The sequence below is a fragment of the Anopheles coustani genome, chromosome 2 (assembly GCF_943734705.1).
Source record: "Anopheles coustani chromosome 2, idAnoCousDA_361_x.2, whole genome shotgun sequence".
NCBI lineage: Eukaryota > Metazoa > Arthropoda > Insecta > Diptera > Culicidae > Anopheles > Anopheles coustani.
In genome coordinates this window covers 71581812-71606362 of record NC_071289.1, presented here as the reverse complement: position 1 = coordinate 71606362, position 24551 = coordinate 71581812, and the positions used below count along the sequence as shown (strand labels likewise).

The following is a 24551-nucleotide window of genomic DNA, read 5'->3' as shown; positions in this document are numbered from 1 at the left end:
CGACGGTCGACCCAGCAATGAACCTGCCGGTCGCGGTGAACGCGGTTCCGAGTGCTGGAATTCAAGAGCCGCAGCCTATGGGAGCGGGACGGGGTGCGGGTGAGGCAAGCTGGACACGCATAGGGCCACTGCGCCACCAACACACACACACACACGGACATAGGCGAGCAGAAAGCCGCGATCGCATGCCGATGACGATCATCTCGGCCGCATGGTTCATCGCCGTCGACGCGCTGATCAGAAGCGGCCCTTCGAAGTAACGGTTCATTCCACGCCAAGCTCGAGCCAACGCGCGCGTTGAACCGTGAAAGGTTACCACAAGAGGCGGAAGCCTTGCGGTGTCGTCTTTCGCATCTGCACGCCATCGTTGTGCCACGGTTTGTGGGCGATCTTTCTTGGTCAGATTTCGAACACGCCAAACTGCATCGATCGTACGTGTGTTGAGCTTTCCTTGTGCCGAACAAAGATTAACCGATGAACGCGATCTTCGTGACGATGAAAAACTGGTTTTCGAACAGCTGTTCGATCATCGTCGATCGTATTCGTTCCTGCAGCTTGAACTGATCATCCGTCCATCGACACAGCGAAAGCGATCCATGCTTTCCAGTGACCCATCGGAAGCTGCCGTCTGTGTTTACAAATGCATTTAGTTTGGATGAATTTAAATTTAAACAAAAGAAATTGGTGTATTGTTGAGTCTTGCTCATTTTTATCGATTTCAACCCCACTGTGCCACCTTGTGTGTGTGTGTGGGTAGTAAAGTGTAAATCAACAGAGGAATTTACAAATGTAAACATATTTACGCGAAAACACCCATTGATCACTCGCAGAGAATATTTGTTGATTCCGTGCGAACGGTTATTTTTAGCATTTGTTTTGCAGTACTGGTTCACTTGCTTACTAACAAACTAATTTACAATTGATAACGTTGTTTATCTTCTTTAAGTTTGCTGTTATTGCAACGGTTCCTACCTTTGTTTGCAAGAAAAAAAAAGTTTGTCGGGTTGGTAATAATTGTTCTTTTAGTATATACCCTACTATTTTAACTGGAGCTATGCAACGTGTTTCATTGAGGAAATGTTCAAACAATCAGCAGCACAGTTCGCACATTACACGTAAACTGCTTTCAAAAATAACTGCCATTCAAGCCGATGATATGCAAAAATGTAAAAGCTGCCACATCCTCAACACCTGTAACGGTTTGCCGCGGTTAACCCCATCGATTCCACAGTGACCGTGGACAATGTAGGGTATAATCATTTATTAAATGCAGCAATCGCGACCGCTAATTGCAAACCGTGAGATGCAAGGTTAATATTTCGTGCGGCTGCATTGAACCGCCAGCCAGACCGTTCACTTCCCGCTTCTTGCAAATGGACGATCGTGTCCATTTCGATGATTTCCACCGGTTAAAACCGCCGTGCCGTTTTGTGCCTCCTTTCCAACCGTGATCGTTGCTGGTGGCCGGAAAGGTATTTTTGTTCGTCATGTTTCGTATCGCAATTGAAATCAGTGCATTTACCGTCAATTAATCTCGTCCATCTTCATCGTGCAGTTTAGTAGCTACTTGTTCCTATGGCGAGAATCGTATGTAATTTCCACGAGTTTTCCATTTTAGCACCTCGGTGGGAGCACGTGTAAAACCACGATAAAACGATGCATTGAGTGGCGAAATGGTAATTGCAGAATTAACAGCTGAAGGCTCCACTGCATACCAGAAATGAGAACAGAACAACGACAGCATTGTGCACACATTTACGGTCGAGGAAACCACCGGGCGCCTGCTGGTGCAACATAAAGCGGCACGGTTGCCATTCTGACCAGCACCTGATTTACCTACCACATCAGCATACATTTCAATCCGTTTCACATTCACGGGCACTCTCATGTACGCTGTCTGTTCGATGCAACGCCTACTGAAGGCTTTCTCACACCACGGTCAGGTGAGCATCACAGATAGCATAAAAAACCCCTCCCCTGGCTCACGGTGTCATGGCGCACATGGTGGTGGGTAAGTGATGTAATCTACCCGCCAAGCCGACCAGACCTAGAACACATAACTCACATATGCACTCGTAATGAAAAGAAAAAAAAAACGATACCAACGACCTCTAATTACATGCACACACGGGTGAACGCTGGATAAGCCTCAATTTGCCATATAATTTTTCAATTACCATTTTTCCATTTCAATTTCGTTTAGGTGGCTAGCGACGATTTCAGACTATCAAGCTAAGCTTTTGTAGAATTTATTTGCCCTGGTTCTTCAGATTGCATTTGTTTGAAGTATAATTTGACGATTAGGAGCTACTACTGTTTTGAATTAGATTAGCGTAATGTTAAATCAACAGTACTGAACAATAAAACAAGTATTCCATTCTATTCTTTTCCAGCAATGTGCGACTAGCAAATTTGGTTTCAACTTTACGGATCGTTTATTATTTGATTCCTGATTGTAACACCAGTAATTTAATTAATATCAATATTTTAATTGCTTTGATCCATTTTTATTAACACGTTAAATGGTGAAATTGACAAGCATGTTTCATTCGACATGCAATTATAGTATATATTAATATTTTACCAATAAATATTATTATACTGAATCGTCATAATTTTTTCATTTTTTTTAATATTTTTATTTTTTATTTAATTATTTTTGTCCTAAGAAGTTGCGAAGAGTACAAGTCTGTTTAACACAAAATACTCAAAAATATTAGAACAATAGCTCCACATGATTCCACATATTCTCTAACTTTCAAAGAGATTGCGTTTTTCTAAGATGAGTAATTTTTGCACCTTGACGAAGTGAGTAATTAAGATAAAACGTCTCCCTGCCTCACGGTCAGAACGAACGTGAAAAGAAACATAGACGTACGTGAGATAAATTTGTTTACCACACTGGATCTCGCTGGGACAATATTTTACGTCTTATTTGACGAGATCGACACGATGAACAACAGTTTCAAGTGATGGTGGTCTGCGTTAGCTGGAAAACAATAAACACTCTTGCTCATGACTGACCGCAATTGGGATCGCCTAAAGAAGCGCTGTGTGTCACAATTTTAATTGAATTAATATACTTTGGAGGGGAGAGGAATGCAGAACGGCACCAATTGATCTCGGTGACATTATCTCAATTGTTTTCTACTTGGTCACACAGACTTTGGATGGATGTCGCGATAGTTTTATGCACTGACCACTGATGAAATCATTCCAGCACGATTCGTACAGTTTGCAATAAGGATGCAATGCCCTTTATTTGTACGTTTCGCTTAGTACTAAAAATCCAAAATAAAAGCTATACAATGCAGGCTATGCAAATAGTTTGTGTAGCTGAATTAAAATAATTTTCAACAAGTAACTATCGATTTTTCCTACAAAGAACACTGAAACTGCCTTCCAGCAACTGCAAAACTTAAAACAGATCGCACCCTAGATTCTCCGGAAATCTGTCGCAGTTTGCTTCCGCCTTTTTTGAAATATAATATGTTTACTCGGCCCCGGACATGGTGGACAAGCAGAGCAACAAATGCCCCGCTTCCGGAAACCCAGCGTCCCGGGCACGCCGGTAGTACGTACAGCTTCGCCTGATCAAACAGACGACGCGATGCTCCAACGAGCAAGAATTGCTGCAGCATCAGCAACGCCAGGATATAGCGTAAAAGTAACGACGAAGCCAGCAGCTTCCGGGTGGAGAAGGTGTAGACAAGCGAGCGTGGAGCTACGAGAAGCAAACGACAAGGGCCTGCTTATTTCCCATTATCATCAGCATTAACAACTCTCCTTTGCAGTGTATCCAGTCCGGTGTTCAGGTCCTGTGTTGTCGCGTGAACCGAACTCTCGCCTTCGTCCTTGCAAACCGTGTTCGGAATGCCGGAGCAGGGGCAGACTATCGGATGGAGTGTTCCGAGAGTGGAATCAACTCGTGCCGTCCGTGTGGGCAAAGCTATCGAGCATCGTGAACCGACTAGGAAGTGCAGCATGGCGGATGCACTCTGGCATGTGCCAGGACAAGGCAAACTGTGGACACACACACAGTACTGGACTCCATTTTCCTCCTTCTCCTTCCAGCCCCCACCCACGCTGGTTGGCATGATTTCGAAAGTCGCTGGATTTACTCGGTAAATATGCACTGGTTCGGGCGGGCATGACGGTTCCGGGCCGAACCCGCCGTAGCTCGCCCTGGATTCGTCTTTGTTTCCCCCTGTCCGTGTCTTCCCAGCAGCTGCGGATGCAATGAAGCTGAGCGGCTCGTTTTTCTTCCACCCCATACAGGAAGACAGCGTGCGCGACAACGATGGTGGCTGTTTGTTATGCAGCGGATGTTTCCAGTTTACCAGCCATAGTTTGCCTGCGTGCCAGAGGAGTTCTATGCGGACAGGCGAGCCTGTTGCGCTCGGAATGTCTATTCCCTTGTTGTTCCCATTAAAGCCACTGCCGGGTTGGCATCTGTTGCATTTTGCGGACGGCAGGGGATTTTAGAGGGTTTTATTAATTCACGTATTAATTTTATTAGACACAACCGAACCGTTGGGAATAGGTTTGTTTCACGAATAAAATGCATCACAATAATAAAATCGATTTATAAATTACTTTCACCAGGTCCAATAAATAGTTCAAATTTGTTAAAAAGCAATCACCAACGATATTTGACAAAACCAACCAATTCCGAACTCGAACCAACTAATGATCTCTAAATGTATACAGGTTAATAGCACATCCGACGTTTAGCAAGTTGGGAAACAGGCGATGAATTTTCAGTAACAAGAAAATTATCCAGCAATTTCAAACATATGCTAGAAAATCGCAGTGAATCTGAATTCCAACAACACGGACAACGCTTGTTAGACGAAAATATCGCACCCGCTCTTATCCCATCTGCGAACAGCGACGATAACGACATGGCCGAACCGATAGTTTTCAAACTGTTGAATCGGTTTCAGTCCATTGTTCCGACTGGCATAATCCGCGGCTTAGCCGAGACAGCTCGTGCATTTAGTGGGCATCGTTCCAATAAACGAAAGTGCAAATTGCATTGTCCAAAAGGAAAAAATGACCCCATTTCCCTGGCCTGCTGCTGGCATTCGCACGAAACCCTGCATGACCGCAATATCTGTCCGAGTGTTCTCCACCGTTCCGTCCAAGCCCGGTCCGGGCACAGATGGTGTGCTTTTCCTTTTTTTTATGCTGTGTTTGTGTGTGCGTGTTTCGATTGTGGATGTGCTAGCTTTTCGCGTCGAAAGTGGCCTCACTTCAGTATGCGAGCCTTGCAACGGAACGGCACCGGGACGCGATTGCAGAAGGTGTGGAAAATCTAATTTAAATTCGTAACGAACTTTCATTCCCACCACCCCGGGAGCTGGCTGGAGCGGTGCCCGGGCACAAAAGCCACCCGAAATCAGCAGAGCCCATTCACCGTGGAGGGAAATGAGCGCGGTTTTGGCTCAGGATGTTTGAAGCATTCACGAACAAGGCTTGCCGGCGTGTGCGGTATGATGGAAAAATTGGCAAGGAAATGTAGAGCATTAATGCGCCATGAAACTATCCCCTTTAGAGGCACGGAAAGAGTGTTCAAAGACAACGACCCAGGGCCTCCCCCGAGCTAGTGATGCTGTTTTGCATCGTCCGGTGGGTCATAAAAGAAGGCAAAAACACACCTTCTTGTTTGCACAACACGACGCTTGCTAGAACAGCACTGGTATACTACACCTAGTGTACTTCAATGTTTCGAACGAGCGCTGCTGGTACGATTGCATACTGTGAGGCGCTACATTGCGGCCCGGAGAAAGCTCGACCAAGCAGCAACGCAAGCACCATTTCCGACTCAAATTGTCGTTTCCGGGCGTGTGGTTCCGTTTGGCATGTTCCACTGACCGGGCTTACCGTCGTTCGTACGACGTGCCATTTTACCTTGTATGGCCGCCACCGACCAACATGGCCGTTGCCGGTCAACAAGCGTCAGTGTGCGAGCGGGCGAACACACGAAAAGGCGAGGCACATGTTTTGCGGCAGACAAACCAAATTAGCACCGCGGTGTTCGAAATAAAAGCGCCGCCGACCGAAACTATCCTTTGTGTTAGGCTGGTGTTTTGTTTGTGCTTCATTGTTTATTCAGCAATGTGCAAAGCATGTTTACAATCTTTTCTGATGACTGGCCACGTATCACGATTGTGTTGATGGAACGAGTTTCCCTGATTATTCGCCACCTTTTTGCCGTTTTGAAGTAATAAACTAAACATGTTACCTTTTTCAAGGATCCTGGTTGAAAAAGCATCATAATTTACAATGGTTTTTTAGAGAATCAATAGTTGTTATGATCCGATTCTTTCCATCACCACAGCCTATTCTATTCCTAAGCTGTTTACTTCTTTCTTATAGGTCTGTTTTAAACAAACGAAAGTTTTTTTTTTTAAATTATAGTCTGCAAATCATAATTTGTTTTTTTTCATATTTTTTTGCTTTGAATGAAATAATTCTATGGTTTAATGGTATAGTATGGTATGTTCTATGTAACATAAAAATATTTGAAAATCCTACAACTCATTTTTCGATAAATATTTTTTAATTAGATAAATATTTTTTTATTTTATTTTATTTTTTTTAATTTATGTGTGAATAATTTATTTTTTTTTTTATTTTTATTTATTTGTGAAATTGTGAAATATGCAACGTCTATTGTACTCTTTTTTATTAAGATTTCGAATCTTCTTGGGATGTAGAATTTTTAATTGCCAATTATAGTAAAATTTAACAGAAAATATAGAAGTGTGTTTTTCCAAATATTAAGAAGAAATGTATAAATGGATAAATCAGGCATGTACTGTACAGTGCGCGTTGCGGGATGTTTTTTTCCGATAATTGAAGTATGTTTGGTTTCGAAATTTTAAAATATTCTCTGTCTATCAGATTGTATCTATTTATTCTATCTTTGTCAATTTATATTAGAATTTCACATTTCATTTTTCCCATTCCAATCTTGTATTATCAAGAGCCTAAAATATTCAATCCCCTGTAAAACATAAACCTAATTGAAAAGATTTATTTTTAAAAGTTTCATTTTGAGTTTGTTTGTTCGTTTAGGAAAAGATTGCAATTTTATTAGCTATCACCATTCCATTTCGAGATCAAAATAACCAGTTCTTTGCCGTGAACGCCAAGAAATGTAGCTACTATCCCAACCGTTGGGAAGAACCTCTTCGTAAGCAGGAGTGCTTTTTCTCCGCCTGTTGAACGATCTTTACAATAGAGCGTGCTTCTTCCGCCCACTTATCGCCCCGCGCTGGTGGTTCCACTTTAAAGCTTTTTCCTTCACTTTCACGCGCAAATCAAAACACCCACCGGGCGCCTCCATCGGGGTGGGTGGAGGGCGGTAGCGTGTTTCACAAAGCAACAGGATCGGCAAGCAGCTGGTTTCCTTTTGCGACCTGGCAAAAACGTGCGTCGATCCGTCTCTGCTCTGCGGCTGCTTTGGAAAGCATTTCTCGACTCGCGGTTTCGAGTATTATTTTGCCCTACGTATGTTGTTCTCCGTGCTCTCCCAGCCATCACCTACATCGTGTACGGTGGTAGGTGGTTTTACCCGTTGTCCTAATTCGTTCTTGGCTCTCGGTGAGTTTCACAACCGTTCACTTTTGCTCGCTGGTGCGTGAGGGTTTAAGATCCGCAAGCGTTCGAGAAGAAATTCTCGCAATCCCACGCTGCGCGTGCAGTTCGGAGGAGATGAGAATCGGTTCACCGTTGAATGTTCGTATCGCCTGATGGACTCATCTCACACGCCTTTCGGTCCTTCACGCGCGTTTGTTCTCTCGCTCGCCACGACTCGGAGAGCCGCTCGAAGGGGAGAACGAACCACCATGGTTGGCCCGAGACCGTCCCGGACCGCATGTCCCCACCATGGAAACCCTCCACCACCCTCTCCCCGCCGTGCTCCACCATCCCTACACAGACCGGGAGTCGGTTCGGGAGTCGAAAGCCCGCTCGAACGCAGCTTCGCTCAGTGCCGTCGGAAACTGTGGCGCGTACGGACCGCGCGTCCGAAACGGTTATCGCGTGCTCCAAAACCACTGCAAGCCCAACTGCAGCTTGCTTTGCGCAGCAGACAGCTAGAGTGTCAGTGTTCCCCTTTCCCCGCGCTGCATTGGCCCTTTCCCTTGCTCCCACATCCCACGAACGAAACGGTTCAACAGCGACGGGCAGGACGACAAAGGGCGCCCAAACGGTTGGAAGGAAAGGAAACGCGTCACGCGTAAGTGCATGGGAATGTGTGTGTGTGTGTGTGGTTTTTTTGTGGGTCCAGTGAACGAGTATCGAACCCACAACGCAACGGTTGCTGTCCAACGTGGTTCAAAAAATGGTTCCATCACGCTAATGGCGATCAGGATGCATGATTTTTTAACAGCACCTCACTCCGTTCTCAGTTGCTTCACTTGCGTGTCCCAGGAACTCCTGGCATCCCGTTCGAGCCACCCGAAGCTCAAGTGTCAACCGAGTGGAACGTGCTCGGAGTGTGTGATTTAATACCTGCCCGAAATACCTGCGAGGTCGGATGCGTGCGTACGTGAAGGTGTGTGCGAACGGAAAGGTGCCTTGCACGAAAGTAACCACTGGTACCGTTGTGCGTCGTCGTGAATCTTTGCCTTTGACCCGCTGCCTCCCCCCGAGCCTCCCCCCCCGCAAAGGTGACTGCTTCCGTCGGTAGGAAAAGTGTTGGTGGAACGGTTGGAAAAGCCTCCGCGCTCGTTAGCTCCCGAAATGGACGCTAATGTTCGATCCAACTGTCGGCCGATCGATTGGTTCGTTAGGTTGAGGGACCCGATTCTTCGGGGTCTGGGGCCTCATTAACCTGCGGCAGGTGCCTTGTGCCACCAAAGTGACTCTTAGAAGGCCTTCCCCACCGGTTTCCCCTCTCCCGTTACTCAGGTGCAACTTCAGAAGCAAAATGGTGCGACGAGACAACGAGAGTAGCTACGGGAGAGTGCGAGAGTATGTGCGTGTGTGTGCGTAAGAGAGAGGGAGAGAAATTAACTCCGTTTGCTAGTCTAAAAGGGATAGGAAAATTCTTGGTGGCCTAAAAAAGCCGTCCCGCACCTTCCCCCAGGTGGGTTCCCTTTCCGCATGCACACATCAAGGGGATCGGAGCTAACGCCGGAGATGAAACGTATGACAACTGATCCACCAACAATAACAACAAATGGAACAACAACGACGACGAGCAGTGGCGAGAGGGAGGAAGTACGTGAGACGCAACCGAAGCAACCTCGGAGAGCACACGGCCTGGACTGAGCACGGCACAGACGAGGGCTCCAAAGGTCATCGGAAAACTGCCACCAGTGCGTGGGCGAGAATGGAAAATCGAGACCGCACCGAGTGTCTATTGATATTAATTAGCATACGGCATTTGGGGGCATTGGCTGGCGGGGAGGGTGAAGGCAAGGTCAGGCGGCATAGGACGGTCCTTTTCTGCGTTCTGCCCCAGAGGAAGCTGGAGCTGGATCGATGGAACGGGAGGAGCAGCAGCAGCAGCAGTAACCCCACGACCGGTGAAGTACTCTCGAGGCCCCAAAGGAGGACATTTTTAATGACTGGAAAGTCCTTCAGCCAAGCATTTGAACCCTAACGATGTCGGTTAGCAGCGAAACGTGCACAATATACAGCACAAACGTGCGAACGTATTTTAATTATTATTTAACTATTAAGCTATATTTAAAAGAAAACTATAAAGAAAGTTTTATTTAGTTCGACAGTTTGTTGAAACAATGTTGGCTGAAACAATGCTGTTAATTCCTCTATCAACAAATAGTTTAGGAAGAAAGTCGTTATGTATGCCTAAGAAGATGAAAAATAGTTTTAGTAACAAATAACGGCAGAATAATATTTCATGTGCCTGATATGAGCATTCTGCCAACCGAAACTTAAAGATATTGAACGACGTAAGGATATTGCTTTTGTTTTGTTTTCTTGTTGTGGCACAAATAGGCTTCCCCCTTCATACACGTTCGAAGAAAATCATCTCATTTGCGTTTCGTTACTCCAAGCATCGTGTTTTCGCTGTTTACAGCGTTCCCTTCAGCGCGGCACCACCTTCCTCTAGGAAGCCGTGGTCTCGTGCCAAAGCGGGGCAGGAAAATCCAATACACACATTGCACTTGCTCGGCAAACCAGCAACATTTGAATATGCTGATAACACGGAATATGGCGAAAGGTACGCTGACGGTTGCCTCTTTGTATCGTCTTTTTTCCCGCAGTCGCACCGGTTCGGTTGGGGGCCACTTTTGCCGAGCGGATGGAAACGCACCTGCCGGAAGCGCGGAACGGAGGTTGGCACGGGCCGGATGTGATTGTGTGTGTGTGTGCGTGTGCACGTATGTGGCTTGTTGTGCGGGAGGCTGCCCAAAGGAACTCCGGAAAGGCTGATGCGAAACGGAACCCGTCGAGCGATGATTGTTCGTAACGCACGTTGTTGCCGAAAGGGACGGAGGATAAATTAACGTCAAAAGGAAAGATACATGGGAAGGACGAATCCGGGAGAAACAGAGCGAGAGAGCGAAAAAGAGTAAGCTAGAAAAAGACAGAAGAAAAAGAGAAAGTAAACGATAAAGTGAGCGAGAGAGACGCCACAACTGGAAAATACAAATTGGAAACACAGAAGAGGTAGTTAAAGATTATGAAAAAAAGAATACACATATAATAGAAGATAAAAGTTTGACTGAGAAATAATAGACAAACATGAAAAAACAGATAGATGAATACATAAATGGCAAACAAAACAAAGTTTGATCAATAACCAATCGCGGGCAAAACAATATAATGTTAAACGAACGTCTTAGACCCTGTTCCTCCGCGCATTGACCCCAAACCAGAACGATGTCCTTTGCACTGCTTACAAGCAAACCAAGCTGTGATGGAACCTCGTGGTGCGGATTGCACCACCGACGCAACAGGATATGTCTTTGTTACCATTAAAGCATGGGAAAATTGTGGGAAACTTTCGATGGATACTACCTCGGGAGCGGTGTACCGAGTCCCGGCCGGTAGAGCCCTGCGCCTCGAATTACGATTCGGTGCGGTTGAAAAGACTCCGTTTTGTACGTGCACATTCAACCGACTCCGGGTGAGAAAGTGAAAAGGGGAGAAGTTTTCCAGAGCTGAGCGAAAGAAAGCGTACTAGTTAAGGACGGGAAAAGGACAACACATTGGAACCGAAGGCCGAGGGGCCCGAGTGAAACGGTTGCGCGAGCGTGACCGAGTGAACGATAACAAGCGAGCGGACGGTATCACATCGAAACCTCCACTGTACGCGAGCATGTGTGTGTGTGTGAGTCTATGAAAACAGGGAGGAAGAAGAGTAAAAAGTTTTCCGACTCGCTGATAACACGGCCGGGCACAAAGCAGGCCTTTGAAAAACGGGTTTCCCGATCTATGGAAGCGCCAGTACCCGCCATTGGCAATGGAATCGATTTCGCAATCGAATGCCTATTTCCGAAAGCCGTCACAATCGAACACAATGGCAGCCGAGTGAGTGTTCTGCCCCATTTCAGCGAGGTGGTTTACGTGCAAGTAATTTGAGGATTTATGTATCGTTTTCGTCAACTGCTTTTTCATACTTGTTTTCCGCGATTCAGGCTTTATTATCATGTATCGATTTGAAGCAATTTCCCCTCGGGAATAAGTTTTTCATTTTGCCGGACTATTTACAGTATTCAGTGTATTCCCATGGGGCGGTTTTACTTACGAACGCACCAAGTAACAACTCATTCCCAAGAGAGATTTGATTCCCAACCAAAAACTACAAGTACACTACATCAATTTGTGTACAACATCATTTGCAGGCCCGACTTTGCACTTCCTTCCTCTTGAATAATCAATAGATGGACTTTATCGATTTTTGCTTTCTCATCGTATAAGTTATGCGCGAAGGAAAGCAAAGAAATTAATAGTGTTCAATTTTCGAAATGGTTCACCTGCTTTATGCAATAAATATAGGGCAGGAGCTGCTTGAAAATACATCGTTATCTAGTGCCTTATATCATCGATATTCTACACTAAAGTGTTTATCCAGTAGAAAATACTTTCTGTAGTTGTTGCCTTAGTTCATACACATTCCAGAAAGGAAAACTGATTTGATTGGAATACATTATCAATTTCTATGTGTTGGGATTTGATTTTCCACAAAAATAGATTACAAAGTGAATAAAACAAAATGTGGTGTTGAGGATTCGAGCAGAAATCTCCTAAATTCGCAGCCCCAAGAGTACTTAAAGTCCACAAACTGCCGTTCCATAACCGTTCGCTTGCGAATAAACACTCCATAAAGCAGACGAGTGAATGTGCACGAATGCGAAAATAAGAAACAATAGATGCAATTAGCCGAATACCAGCGCCCTGTGGGAGGTGGTGAATAACGAACATAAAATTAATAGTCATCCGGCTATCCGGTGGCTAAAATGGCGCACGAACGCACCGAGTCGTGTTTATAATGCGTGCGTGAGGTGCTTGGAAACGATCGATCCTCTTCGGCTGCCTTCCTATCGCTCGTTGTGTGGGGGCTGTACGAAATGATGTGCCCGATAGTGGATATCCATTTATCACCGCCCGATTCGGCTGACGCTGGGTATCTGCTCGGGAGCAAAACAAAATAAAAACACGAACGGCCGATAGATGTGTATAACGCATTCGTATCGCTCCTGTTTTGCCCAAAGCGGGCTTGCTTGACAGCGAGCGGTTTGACCCATCCTACATTCCCGCACTACGAAGCATACATACACACACACATGCACACAAAAACGACACAAAAATATCCTGATGCTGAGAGCTAGGCAGTGTTGTCATTTTGTTTGCATCCAGCCCGGACGCAGCGAAATCGGATCACAATTCTTCCCTGAAGTGGAGCTATATTTCGCCCACCCTGCCCACCTTCCACAACTGCGTCCCACCAGGTCTTGCATCTACGACCCACGACGACCCGGTTCATCTCCGGAGGGCATCTCCGAACGGCATGTATCGAAACGGTGACCATCCATCATGGGGACCATTGTTGTTCGATTTCGCACAAATTTCGAGACAGGAATTGAATTTTTCCACCATTTCACGCTACCTACCTACACACACATGCACACAAACGTAAAGAGAGTGATAGAGAAAGAGAGAGTGTGTGCTCCGAGGCTACCTTCCGCGTACAGCATCGAGTTCGTTCGTGGTTCGACGAGGGCCGGGAAAAAGCCCAACGGGCAGCATTTTCATTCCGTACGTGATATTTTCTTTTTCCTTCCGTGCGACTCAGCAAAGGCAAGTGAAGAGCAAGAGCGAAAAGAAGAAAAAAAAACACATCTTCGGAAAATAATCTAGGCCACCATTCTGACAGTGGACACCGCCGGGCCGGATAAGGGAGGGCCGCCCGGAGAGTTTTTCCACGTTTAAAAAACGGAGAACCCGAGGTTCCGGCAACGGTGGAGCAAGTGAGTGAGAGGTGCAGATGTGTGACCACTGTTGTCGGTTTCGCTGAAGTGTATGTTGAATTGAAATACCAATCACTGCCCCGGTATCGCTAGCGGTGTTGTGGAATTTATTTAGGCCTCCTTTTCCCCCCAAAACCTTCGAACAGCAGCGCGCATCGTGGAACTCAGCGTACGGTGGAGACGCATGGTGTTTTACGTGCAAATTGTAGCGAGTGAAGCTTATGCAAGCTTTTAATGTGGTCCGCTTGTGTGCGCATTTGTTGGAGTTAGTGACGCGAAGCTGAAAGTGGCGAAGCTGAACGGGGAGGAAAATAAGGCGACTTCCTGGAAGAGCTGGTAGTGTTTGTTGTGTTTGTGTAGCGAAATTCTATCGAAATTTTTCGGAATGTCTAATCAACTGTTAAATTTGTTGTGAAAATGTATGTTCATCCAGTAGACATCTGACAGAGCGGTTAAAAACGAATCGTTAGGAATATAGGTGAGTAAAAAACCAACAACAAAAAGCAATCCACTTGTTTAATAAACTTAACAAAAAACATATGTGTTGTAAATGGTTTTTAACATTCCATTCGTCACAATACGAATTTCAAATCACGAATAAATAACGCTTTCAAAGTACACTCAACCAATTTTGGTGTCCTTGTGGTGAATGATCCTTTTACAAACTTTATTTGCTTCCAACGTGACGGAAAATCGCTTTCATTGTGACCATACATATTTATTGTCCTCCCATTAGCGTAAATCTGTAATCAATTTCCCGATGATCGATATCATTGGATGAAACGCAGCAAAACAAGCTGACCCCAACGACCCTCCGAATAAAAGTAACGAAACTGGCCAGCGGGAAAAAAAACAACAACCCGAATTGTTGCAAGCGAACAATCGATCTCGGTGGTAATTTTAATGCCCACGGATGTTTATGCCATCGGGGTTGCGTTGTCAACTGTGAAACCCTGCAGCAGCCACCAAACCTTTAACGGGTTGGATTGTAATCGCTATCTGCAGCCGCTCGTAAATAAACTGGGATTTACGAGGTTCCATTAGCAGGCGACAGAATGCAAGTAAATCATTGCTCAACCCCTTGGCCCGGTCGGAGTGAACCGAACTTCACCGTTCGGTGCCATCGTTTGGTTCGTAGAAAAATTGTATTTGTAAAATAAAAAAGGAAAAAAACAATGGAGAATAACACTATAGGTGTGTCGAAGCAAATGGGGCTATGTGATGTTTTTTTTTTATTGTTTTGTGGTACTGACTACTTTTACTGATATAAAAATCGTTTCATTATAACGACGGCTTAATGTGGCAACTCAAATTTATGGCTATGTAACAGGCATTTCATACAGAAATGTCAAACTGTAACAAAACAAATGTACTGAAGCTCTTGTGAGCTAACAACCAGTGTTGAACTTAAAAAAATATAGTAAACTAACCAAAAGTGAAAGATGTTGTGTTTTAAGGTATGTGTTTTTAAATCCATCCTATAAAAACGATTCATATCACTCTGTTTCCTCATTCGTTATCCATTCTTCTAATTTATTCATGAGGTTTTGGCGAAGGAAACTCATTAAACTTCTCTGCCATATGCTTTTCCTGAAATAATCCTTGCCCATCATTTTATCTTCTTCACTCTTCAATGCAGCGCTCGCACTAGCGTTCCTTTCTACATCTTCACTTTATAGTCATCTTTCAAGCAGCTATAAGCGCCCGGGAACTACAGCCCATGCCGCCAAGCGCTGGCAATAATTCAATCTCGCCTGGATGGTCTATAACAATAAACAGATTTAGAATCGAGTTTCACTTTATCTCCTGCTCTCACCGCACTGGTGGCGAGAAAATTGCCAACTAACGCCAACTCAGCAATCCTTCCCTTCGTCCCTGCCCTCCGGGCAACTTGCTTACTTACAGCGTCGACGCCCGATGCCACCACGTTGTCCATTGATGGTATGGGCTGAGCGTTGGTGCAACGATTTTGCTTTTCTCGAAGGTCCGATCTTCGTCACTGCTGTCGGAACAATAGGTTGCTGACTCGGTAGGAGGTCAACGAAAAAATAAAGGGCGAAAAGCTGCGGCATTGCAGAGACTCTATGATACTTGAAAAAGGTTATTGACATTATGACATTGGGTAGCTTTATTAAACCTATTGTTTAAAATCAGGCATGGTATTTTTTAACTATGCATCATTTACTGTTGTTGAGTATTACCTACCATTTGAACTGGACTTGCGGTAACTTTGTTTGATAGTGATGGTTAGAAAAGGACCAAGGTTATTTTAAAGCTTACGGGACGAATTATTCTCATATCAATTATCATATTTAATTGTCAGGGAAATAGTCCATCACAATAAAATAAGATAAATTAGCTAAATATTATAAATAATCTTCAACAGTCTCAGTTATTCTCAAAATGTTTAATTGGATTACCGAATTCAAAATTCCCGTCCATCCCCGTCAGCATTTGATCGATTACTTACGTCTGGGTACGAAATTGAATAATCCTCCATTTTTTGTCGAATTCAAATTGCCGATTAGTTTGGACTAGATAATCCCTTGCATTTGGACGAAAGCTGAAAGGAATAGCCAACATAAAATGGCGTGGATTGGCAGTTTTTTTTTTTTGTTCTCTAATTATTTACTTGCAGTCTAAATCTCCAAGAAACCCATGTCATCTATCAACTGATGCGTTTGTTCTGCCGTTTTAAGCAAACGCGACAGAGCGAACCGAAAAGTTGGTGTCATTTGAGCCACGCGTCCGAAAGGCGAACGCAAATGGTAATGAAAAGAAGGGAATAAAAAACCGAGCAAATACCATTTCTAATTGAATGGAAAAGCCTCCCGGGGCGCCCAACCGGATAGCCGTTCTTTCAGTGCCATTCTCATTTGCAAAACCTCCCACTCTTGCTGTTTTTTTCTTTATGGGAGGCTGTTTATACCAAACTGAATGGATTGAAAATGTGTTTTTTTTTGTTGGCTTCGCTTTGCTAACCTAACGGCTCTTTGGAGGCTAACATCTTTACTACGGAGGGGAGGAATATTATACACTTTTCCTTCGCTTCAGCAAATTGAAGAAAGCATGTTCCAGCATATTTACATGCGAGATTTCATGGCACGGAATGGGGTCATCTTTTGTGAAATTAATTAAACTCCAAACAACCATAACCGTAAAAGGTTCTTCAAGGAAAACTTTCCCATCATCCAATGGGAGTATTTATTCGTTCGCTTTTCCGTTGGGCCCCGAAATGTGTACACATATGCCGTCGAACGCCCGAAAGCGGATACTTATGTTTTTCAATTTCGTGCTCAACTAAATGATATTGAATAATTGCATTGTACTAGAGCGATTAATTTCAATTGAAGCTTTTGCGAAAACTTTCACGTTGAGGAAGCGCCAGCACATAAAAAATAAACGTAGGAAATAATCACAACTCCCTTGGAGATGGAAATGATAGAAAACGGTCAGTCGTAAAACTTTCACCCAACAGACATACAAAAAACCGGACGAACTTCCGCACCAAATGATTACCAATACGGACCTCAATAAAGCCGTCCCATTAACGTCGATTTCAGCAAAATGAGAAAACTTGACAATGGCGCACTTTTGCGTTCTCGTTTTGGTCCGTCCGTCGGTTCGGTGGACTTGATGCGCGATGGAGGCGCCCGGTCGCTTACGATCGATAAAACTGGCAGTTTTTCCGGCCTGAATGCAGGCATCAACACTTGAAAACGGTACAGATGGAATGCACTAAATACAGGAGGAAGCAAAAAACCGCGTTCAGTGTTGGGGCCAAGTTTCACGGGTATCTTGTGCTTTATACTCCATTTTTCCTTTGTACTCGCCAGCTTAAATAATCATTTCGAGAAAGCGTAAGGAAAGTTTTCATACCGGTAGGATACATCGAAAGTCGGGTGCACCCGAACACCGAAGAACAAAAGACGCGGTCACTAGCGGAACGTAACAATCCAGCAATGGAAATGATTAATTAACACCATTAAAAATACCATTTCATGCTTAATGCATAGGTAATGAACTTACGGAATGCTAAATGTCCTTTTTTTCGCAAAACGGACTCTTTAATTCGGACCACTTTTGTTTGTAATAAGTTTCATTTTCTTTTTATTTGAATGTTTTGGATTGAATATTTCAATGTATTTTTTTCTTTTCAAAAGCAAATGTTGGGGTTGATTTTTTCATTCTAAATTATTTGCAACTGGTTGCGTTTTCGGATTATTATATTTTAATGATTTGAATATAGCTAATCAGTGTACTTAAAAAATTGAATTATTATAGTAACCATTTTTTTGTCATTCAACTACTAAAAAGACATTTCTCTCTTTTTATGAAAACTTTTTCAAAATAACAATCATTTTTAAATAGTTTTAACTGTCCTTTCTATTGGGAAGAAACGATTCATTCAGATGATCTGTGAACAAACGCGTAGTCCATCTCGATCCGCTTGCCATGCCGCTGGTTCATTCTGTGGTTTCCTTTTATTGACCATCGACATCCCGAAAGCGGAAACTTTGGTCAACCGCCCCATCTGCCACGACAGATTCTGCAGCTGCACTGCGAACTGCAATAAATGGAATGGGATTTTAATTACAATCGAAAGTGGGCAGATCCATGCCAGGCGATGGCTTGGGTGGGGTCGAGGCCAATGGGATGGTGTACCTGCCCTGCCAGGTATGCTGCCAATGCTGCCACCCTCCTCAGCATCTTTGTACGTTGGCCGATTCCACCATATCGTCGACCATATCCACCGGAAGGCCGGAAAGTTTCAGCTGCAAGCATTTAACGGACCGCAAGCACACCGAACCCGACGACAGTTGGCCGGACGGGGATTGGCACGAATGTATGCAGAGCACACGAGCGGGAGAATGGAGAGAAGGAAAGAGAGAGAGAAAATATGGAGTGATTAAGTTGCAGTGAAGTGGTGTTGAGATTTTAAGTGCCCATAAAACGCGCGTTGCGATCGTGGCGCCAAGTTGACTGGTGCAGGGTGCACGTGGGGAGGAACAGGGGCTGGCTGGACGAAATTTTGTTTTATGGTCAGTTATCCGGATGGCCGGGGTAGACCATCGACCGTTTGATTGTGATTCAATGCGCATAAGAATTTTGCGGGTACGATTGACTTGCTGGCAACCCGTTTGCGGGTGAAATCGTTAGTGTGGTGGTTATTTTTATGGTTAAATTGTGAGGTTATGAAACGATCTTGATTGCGTTTTTGAATGGCCGATCGGATGGCACTACGACCGCGGCGACATTATTAACTGTTTATGATTATAAACTGGTATAAGGCAGTTTATTCTGTTTTGCTCTTCTTCAATTATAAGACAAATATCCAAAGTTGTACCGATACCTCTAAATAGTTATGAAAATATGTTCTATTCAACAGATTTTCTTAAGAAAGACTAACACACTTTGGATTTGAAAAGGAATAAATTCAGAGCTTAAACTGTTATTTTACATTCCAATTCAAAGTAAAGACTATGACCAATGACCCAAAGAAACACTCGAAATACTGGTTTCTTATTTCCTGTTTGGATAACAAACTTCATATGTTAAAACCAAATTTTGTTATAAAAATATGTGCTCAGCTTCTTATTTGAATTTCATATTTTTGGTATTTCTAAACAATTTTACTATGAACTTCATACAAGACAAATAAAGCTCCAATGGATGTACTTTTATGTGATACTAAATTAACTTCGCGAAACATCAATTCTTTAATTTGGTACAATTTGGTACGGCTGACATCAGAAGTATACGGACAACTACTGTTTCACATCGTCTTTAAAGACCGTACGGCCTTTTACCTGTTAAGTATATTTTTCTAATGAAATAAGAAGAAATTTTATTGTTTAATTTACATCCAATTACCAAATTTAACAGTAAACTGCTCATTGCTCAGTTTATAACTTTAAGCTGAGGGAAGAAAAGCATAGGGTGAAAGTGAAAGGTTTTCTGACCACACATGCATCGGTCGACTTAGACAGAAAAATCGATTTTTGACATCTGACCAACCAAAAATCTGCAGATTTTTTATTAAGTCTGATTTTCAAAACATATATTCATTGTGTAAGTACCCGATAAGAATTTCTTCTGCGTTTCGAGAAATGATTGAGATCTTTGAAAAAAGCTAATTGGTTTATTGCTTTTGGGGGTTTTGTTTAACTAATTTATTGCTTTTGGACCTATCGAAACCCCATACAAAAAGTGAGCAACGAATGGAAAAAAGCAATTATCAACGTAAAAAAAGAATTATCCTATATCCTTATAACCTAAAATGTTGCAAGCTGCTTTAAATGATAATAAAATATCCAACCCGGTGCATCTTATATTTACACATTTAGTATGAATTAGTTTAATCTCGACGTTGAACCAACAAACACAAATGACCACATGCTATTTAACTCACCCCCTTAATGCAACCGTCTAGACCCCTCCATACGTCCCTGTGACGGTTGATGAAGCCCTTCCAGCGAACTCCACCGACAAAAACGACCAGCTGCCGTTCCGGTGAGACCAGCTTTCCGGCGACGCTACGCTCTACCTTCCGTTCACCGTCAACCTGCAGATACACGTAACCGTTCGCGAAGCCCGCCCTCAGCAGATGCCAACGTCCCACCGCCAACGGGACCTCCGACTCCACGAAGGTCGTGGTCAAATGGGCGTCGGTTGTAAAGCGCAGCTCGATGCGGCCCGCCTTGAAGAGGACGGTAATGAACTTCCCGTACCCGCGCCGGTGCTCGGCCGTATGGAGTACGATCCCGTCCTGCAGGCTACGGAGGCGGAACTGCAGCTCAACTGTCAGCGTCGCCGATAGGAAGCTCCTGGCAGACGGACACCGGATGCAAGGAAAAGACGGGACGGGAGAGAAGAGGAGTGTGTTTGTACAGTTATTAGGCGTATGTCCCTGGACACCGATGGGCTTACCGGTAGGACGCGTAGCTGTTCGGCTGAAACCTCAGCCCGTCCGCGTACGTGCCCGGTCGGAAATCGCACGTTCTCTCGGGGGAAAACGCATCCGTACGGTCGCATCTCCCATCGCTGCAGGCGTAATTTATGCACGAGATCTGCTCCACCGGGCAGACGGTGGCGTCCGCATCCCGGCATCCCCCCGTGGGACAATCATCGCACAGCTCCACGCCGACCTTTTCGCTGGCATCCTCCAGCAGCCGCAGCTCCTGCTCGTTCACCGCCACCCGGCTCACGCACCCGCTCAGTCCCGAGTTGACCGCTTCTAGCAGGTCGGGATCGTTCGCGATGTAGTACCGATCGAGCCGATGCTGCAGCAGATGACCCTCGAAGCCCAGCAGATACTGGCCGTCCAGCGCGAGGAAACCGTGCCCATCGTAGCAGCTGACCAGCACCGTCATCCACCGGTCGGGCTCGAGGTTCAATCGAACGGTGCGGAACACTTTCTCACCCTGCCCCGGCGGAACCATGCGGAACGTGAGTCGCGACCGTTCGAGCGACAGCGAGTAGCTCCAGCTCTCCAGCTCGGGCAGGGCCGGTTTGTGGAACAAGAGCCCATCGGCTTCGGTCGTCCTAAAGGTCATCTCGAAGCTGAACTGCGTGATGGAGAACCCTGTCCCCGTCGGTGTACCGTAGCTGGCGTACGATTTGGACTCTCCGTTCTGCCGAAAACGCAGCGGTACATCGGACACTTCGAGCAGTATTCCACTTTCGAGCAGTTGACCCGATCGCGCCGTCGTTGTACACCAGTACTCTCCCGCATCCTGAGGACGGACGGGCTGGAGCCTTAGCAGAGCCTGGAAATGCAATTGAAAACACCAATTGAAATATAATTTGGAAGGTTCCCCCCAACTCATGGCTACACTTGCGTACTTTCGATGCCAAAAACTCCCTTCGCCCATTGATACGCTTATACCAGCGGACATCCCTGCGGTAAGACAAGATACTGTTCGAAGGTCTCACGCAAGAAAGCGTCACATTCTGTCCACAGCGTGCGGTCCGCCTCGGAAACGGTGAGGAACTTTCACCTTCCGTGTCCATCCTAGCGACGGGGAAAAACGTTTCTTCCAAGGCATCGTTTTCGGCGAGTTCCGAGTCTAAAAGTGAACAGATATAACCAAAGGCAAAGAGAACAAACTCGGTTATTTGGGGTATTGCTTTTAAACTGAAAAAACTATTACGACTCACCCCAACGGCTGGAGACGTTCGTTTTGGGTGACGGAGTAGTCGCCTCCAACCGGAGGCTCTCCCGGGCGGCCTCCACTTCCGTCGAGATCCACTTGGTGTAGTACGGCACGTTCATGAACACCACATAGCTGAACGAGTCGCAAAAGTTCGTCCCCGCCCGAATCCTCGCAAACGACACGACGCCACGCAGGAACCAGCGGTTCTCGCGGAAGATGTACATTCCACCACCACTATCACCGTTGCACGGGCTCGTACCTGTAGGAGGCACAAACCACCAAAAAACCCCGAAAAAAAACAACAACGGGCTCGTAAACAGTCTGTTTCATCCGTTTCGTACATACACACACAATCATGCTCCCCCCTTCAAGAAAGGTTCACCAAAATTAAACCTCGATAAGTACGTGCAATGTTGTTGCCATTCTTTCTTATGAGGTTTTCCCTAAGCATGGGATTAAACAGGGATTTTGTTTGGGGTTATCCGTGGCAGAGTGCCACATTTGGGGGTTACGTGCGTACCTGTTTGATGTTTGTTGGTCCGTATTTAAAGAATGTGTCCAGTGCTATGATCACTTAATCGTTAAGAGATTTTTTTTAATCGTTCTTTAGATGAAAAACAATGTAAAAATTTAATAAGATGGAAAGATAAGATGTAAGCAGGAAATAGGGTTTAGTGTAAGTCTAAATACGCCCGAACCACTAAATTGCTTCATTATGCATTTTGGTTTAAGCATACACGAGATACTTGTATTTAACGTCTATTAAAGATAGGATAACCATTTAAATTGTGCACAAAAATCCAAAATATGAAGTCTTAAACTTCTTTCAGCTGTAAAATTTGTATTTTACGTAATAAACTGAAAACAGTTGAGCTTGATTTTACATACTTCTCGTAGCACCGAACTGATAGAGCGGAGAACGGACGCATGAAAAGTATTTAATCATCAAATTAAAGCCAATGTGTGTGAAGTGTTCCGACAAATAATCCAAATAAAAATGCATTTAAAATATAGATTCAAAAAATAACTAGGAAACCATTTGTTTTTGGCGTATTATTGCATTCTGATCTATTTTCCTAACTATTAGTTTTCAAAATACCTACACAAAATACACAGTTATTCACCCAAGCATCAAGCTGACCTCAAGAGCGTTACAGTAGGGACAAATGAATTGTGTGCAAATTGACAAATGGTGAGCATACCCCAAAAAACGTGACCGCGAATAATCACAAACATGAATCCACAATGAACTTTACTATTTAAAGGTGAACGTTCAGCATGCTTTTATTTCAAATAAACTTTAAGTGAAAAACGGGATTCGAAAAAATAGCGAATGAATAGCCTTAATGAGGATGCAATGAACAAGTTAGAAACTGTAAGGAAATATCGCTACTTGGAAGGTGGTAGACCCCGATTGAAAAGAAAAATTATTCTAGCACATAATAACAGATTTTTTCAAATCGACATCCTAACACTTTGGAAACATATAACTACACTATTGGTGAGAGACGAAAATTACTGATACGAATGCCTCTGTAGCCAAACTGAACCACCAAGTATTGAATCCGATTATATAAAAATAAGGCACTTATTCATCCCTGCATTGCGTCAGATTAACAATTTTACCGTTCAGAATGCCGGCACAGTACATGCCACTGTAGATAAGGGGTCCGTAGGTAGAAGGATCCTGTTCGACGCAGTCCGTATACCGGATAATCGGAATTTCCGCCTTGACCAGCTGATCCGAAACCCGATTCTTCTCGGTGATGCCCCAGCCGACCACCGTCCCCAGCACGTCCGCCAAGTGCTCGACCCAGATCGACTCCGTCAGGTCCAGACAGACCGGCTGGATGTAGTCGGTGAACTGGACCGTGTCGTTCAGTCGCACCAGCGCGACGTCGTGCTTGTGGCTGCTCGTCAAGTACTTCGTGTGCGAGATGATCGACCGGACCGTGTACACCTGCGTTCGGTCGGTGTCGTTCGCCGACAGCCGGTACATGCCCAGCTTGATTCGCAGAATGCGCTCATTCAGTTTGTATCCCGTGCCACTGTTGTACACACAATGGCTGGCGGTGAGCACGAACAGTTCGTTGATCAGCGTGCAGCCACACTGGTACTCGTCCAGGTGAAACAACCCGCCGTGCCAGGGCCAATGTCCTTCCATGGCCAGCTCACCTTCCGTGATGCGGCTGCGAAGCCCGCTGAGCCGTGGAACACCACACCGTTGAAGGTCGAAACCTTCGCGTAAAATAGTCCCATTGCTTTGCGCCAACACTGACCGGCCTAGGCAGCCTACTAACACGATCCACAGTATCCAACATCGGCCCGACCCTGCGCAATTGCGAACCATTTTATATTCTCCGAATTAACTTGCCCTAGAACTACTCTTCAGTACAAACTACGAACTTCCATACGCACGTTCGATCGGATGCCCGGTCGAAAGAAGACTGATAACCCGCGGTTCGGTTTTGGCACAGTCTTATCAAGCGGTGCGACGATTGGCTGAACACAACAAAAAGTACCAGAAATAAACCCACCCGAAGGCACCATGCTCGTGCTCACATCTTTTGGGAAGAAGTGGGACAACATCTCTAAGGGTTTATGACCTCATTCAACCAAGCAATGCATCCCGCTAATTCGGCTCACGTTACGATGGGCGATTAATTTGGGGTGATTATTGTGTTATAGCGGGATCCGGGGCTGACCTTCAACAAGCGTGCATCGTAAATACCGGTTACAGATCGGAAGAGACCACTACAAGGATGAGTTATGGGTTGGAGGTGAATTTGTTGAGATTTTGGTCTTGTTTGGACTGAGTTCAACGAGGTTTATTTAGCCACATCCATTAGCCTCTAGACAAGAAACACCATCGACTTGCACTGACACGATTTGATAATCACTGTGGCCCCTGATCAATTTCAATAATTTTAAACTATTA

General features: G+C 44.8%; 1 protein-coding gene across 1 annotated transcript; it reads right to left on the bottom strand.

Annotated features, from left to right (window-relative positions):
* Positions 1 to 467: 467 nt before the first annotated feature.
* On the bottom strand, positions 468 to 23963 carry LOC131264947 (uncharacterized). The gene is given in 7 exon segments (XM_058267210.1): positions 468 to 628; positions 18055 to 18232; positions 19870 to 20284; positions 20388 to 21226; positions 21303 to 21526; positions 21618 to 21872; positions 23240 to 23963. Coding segments are annotated over 7 exon segments (2796 nt in total).
* Between the last annotated feature and the right edge of the window lie 588 nt (positions 23964 to 24551).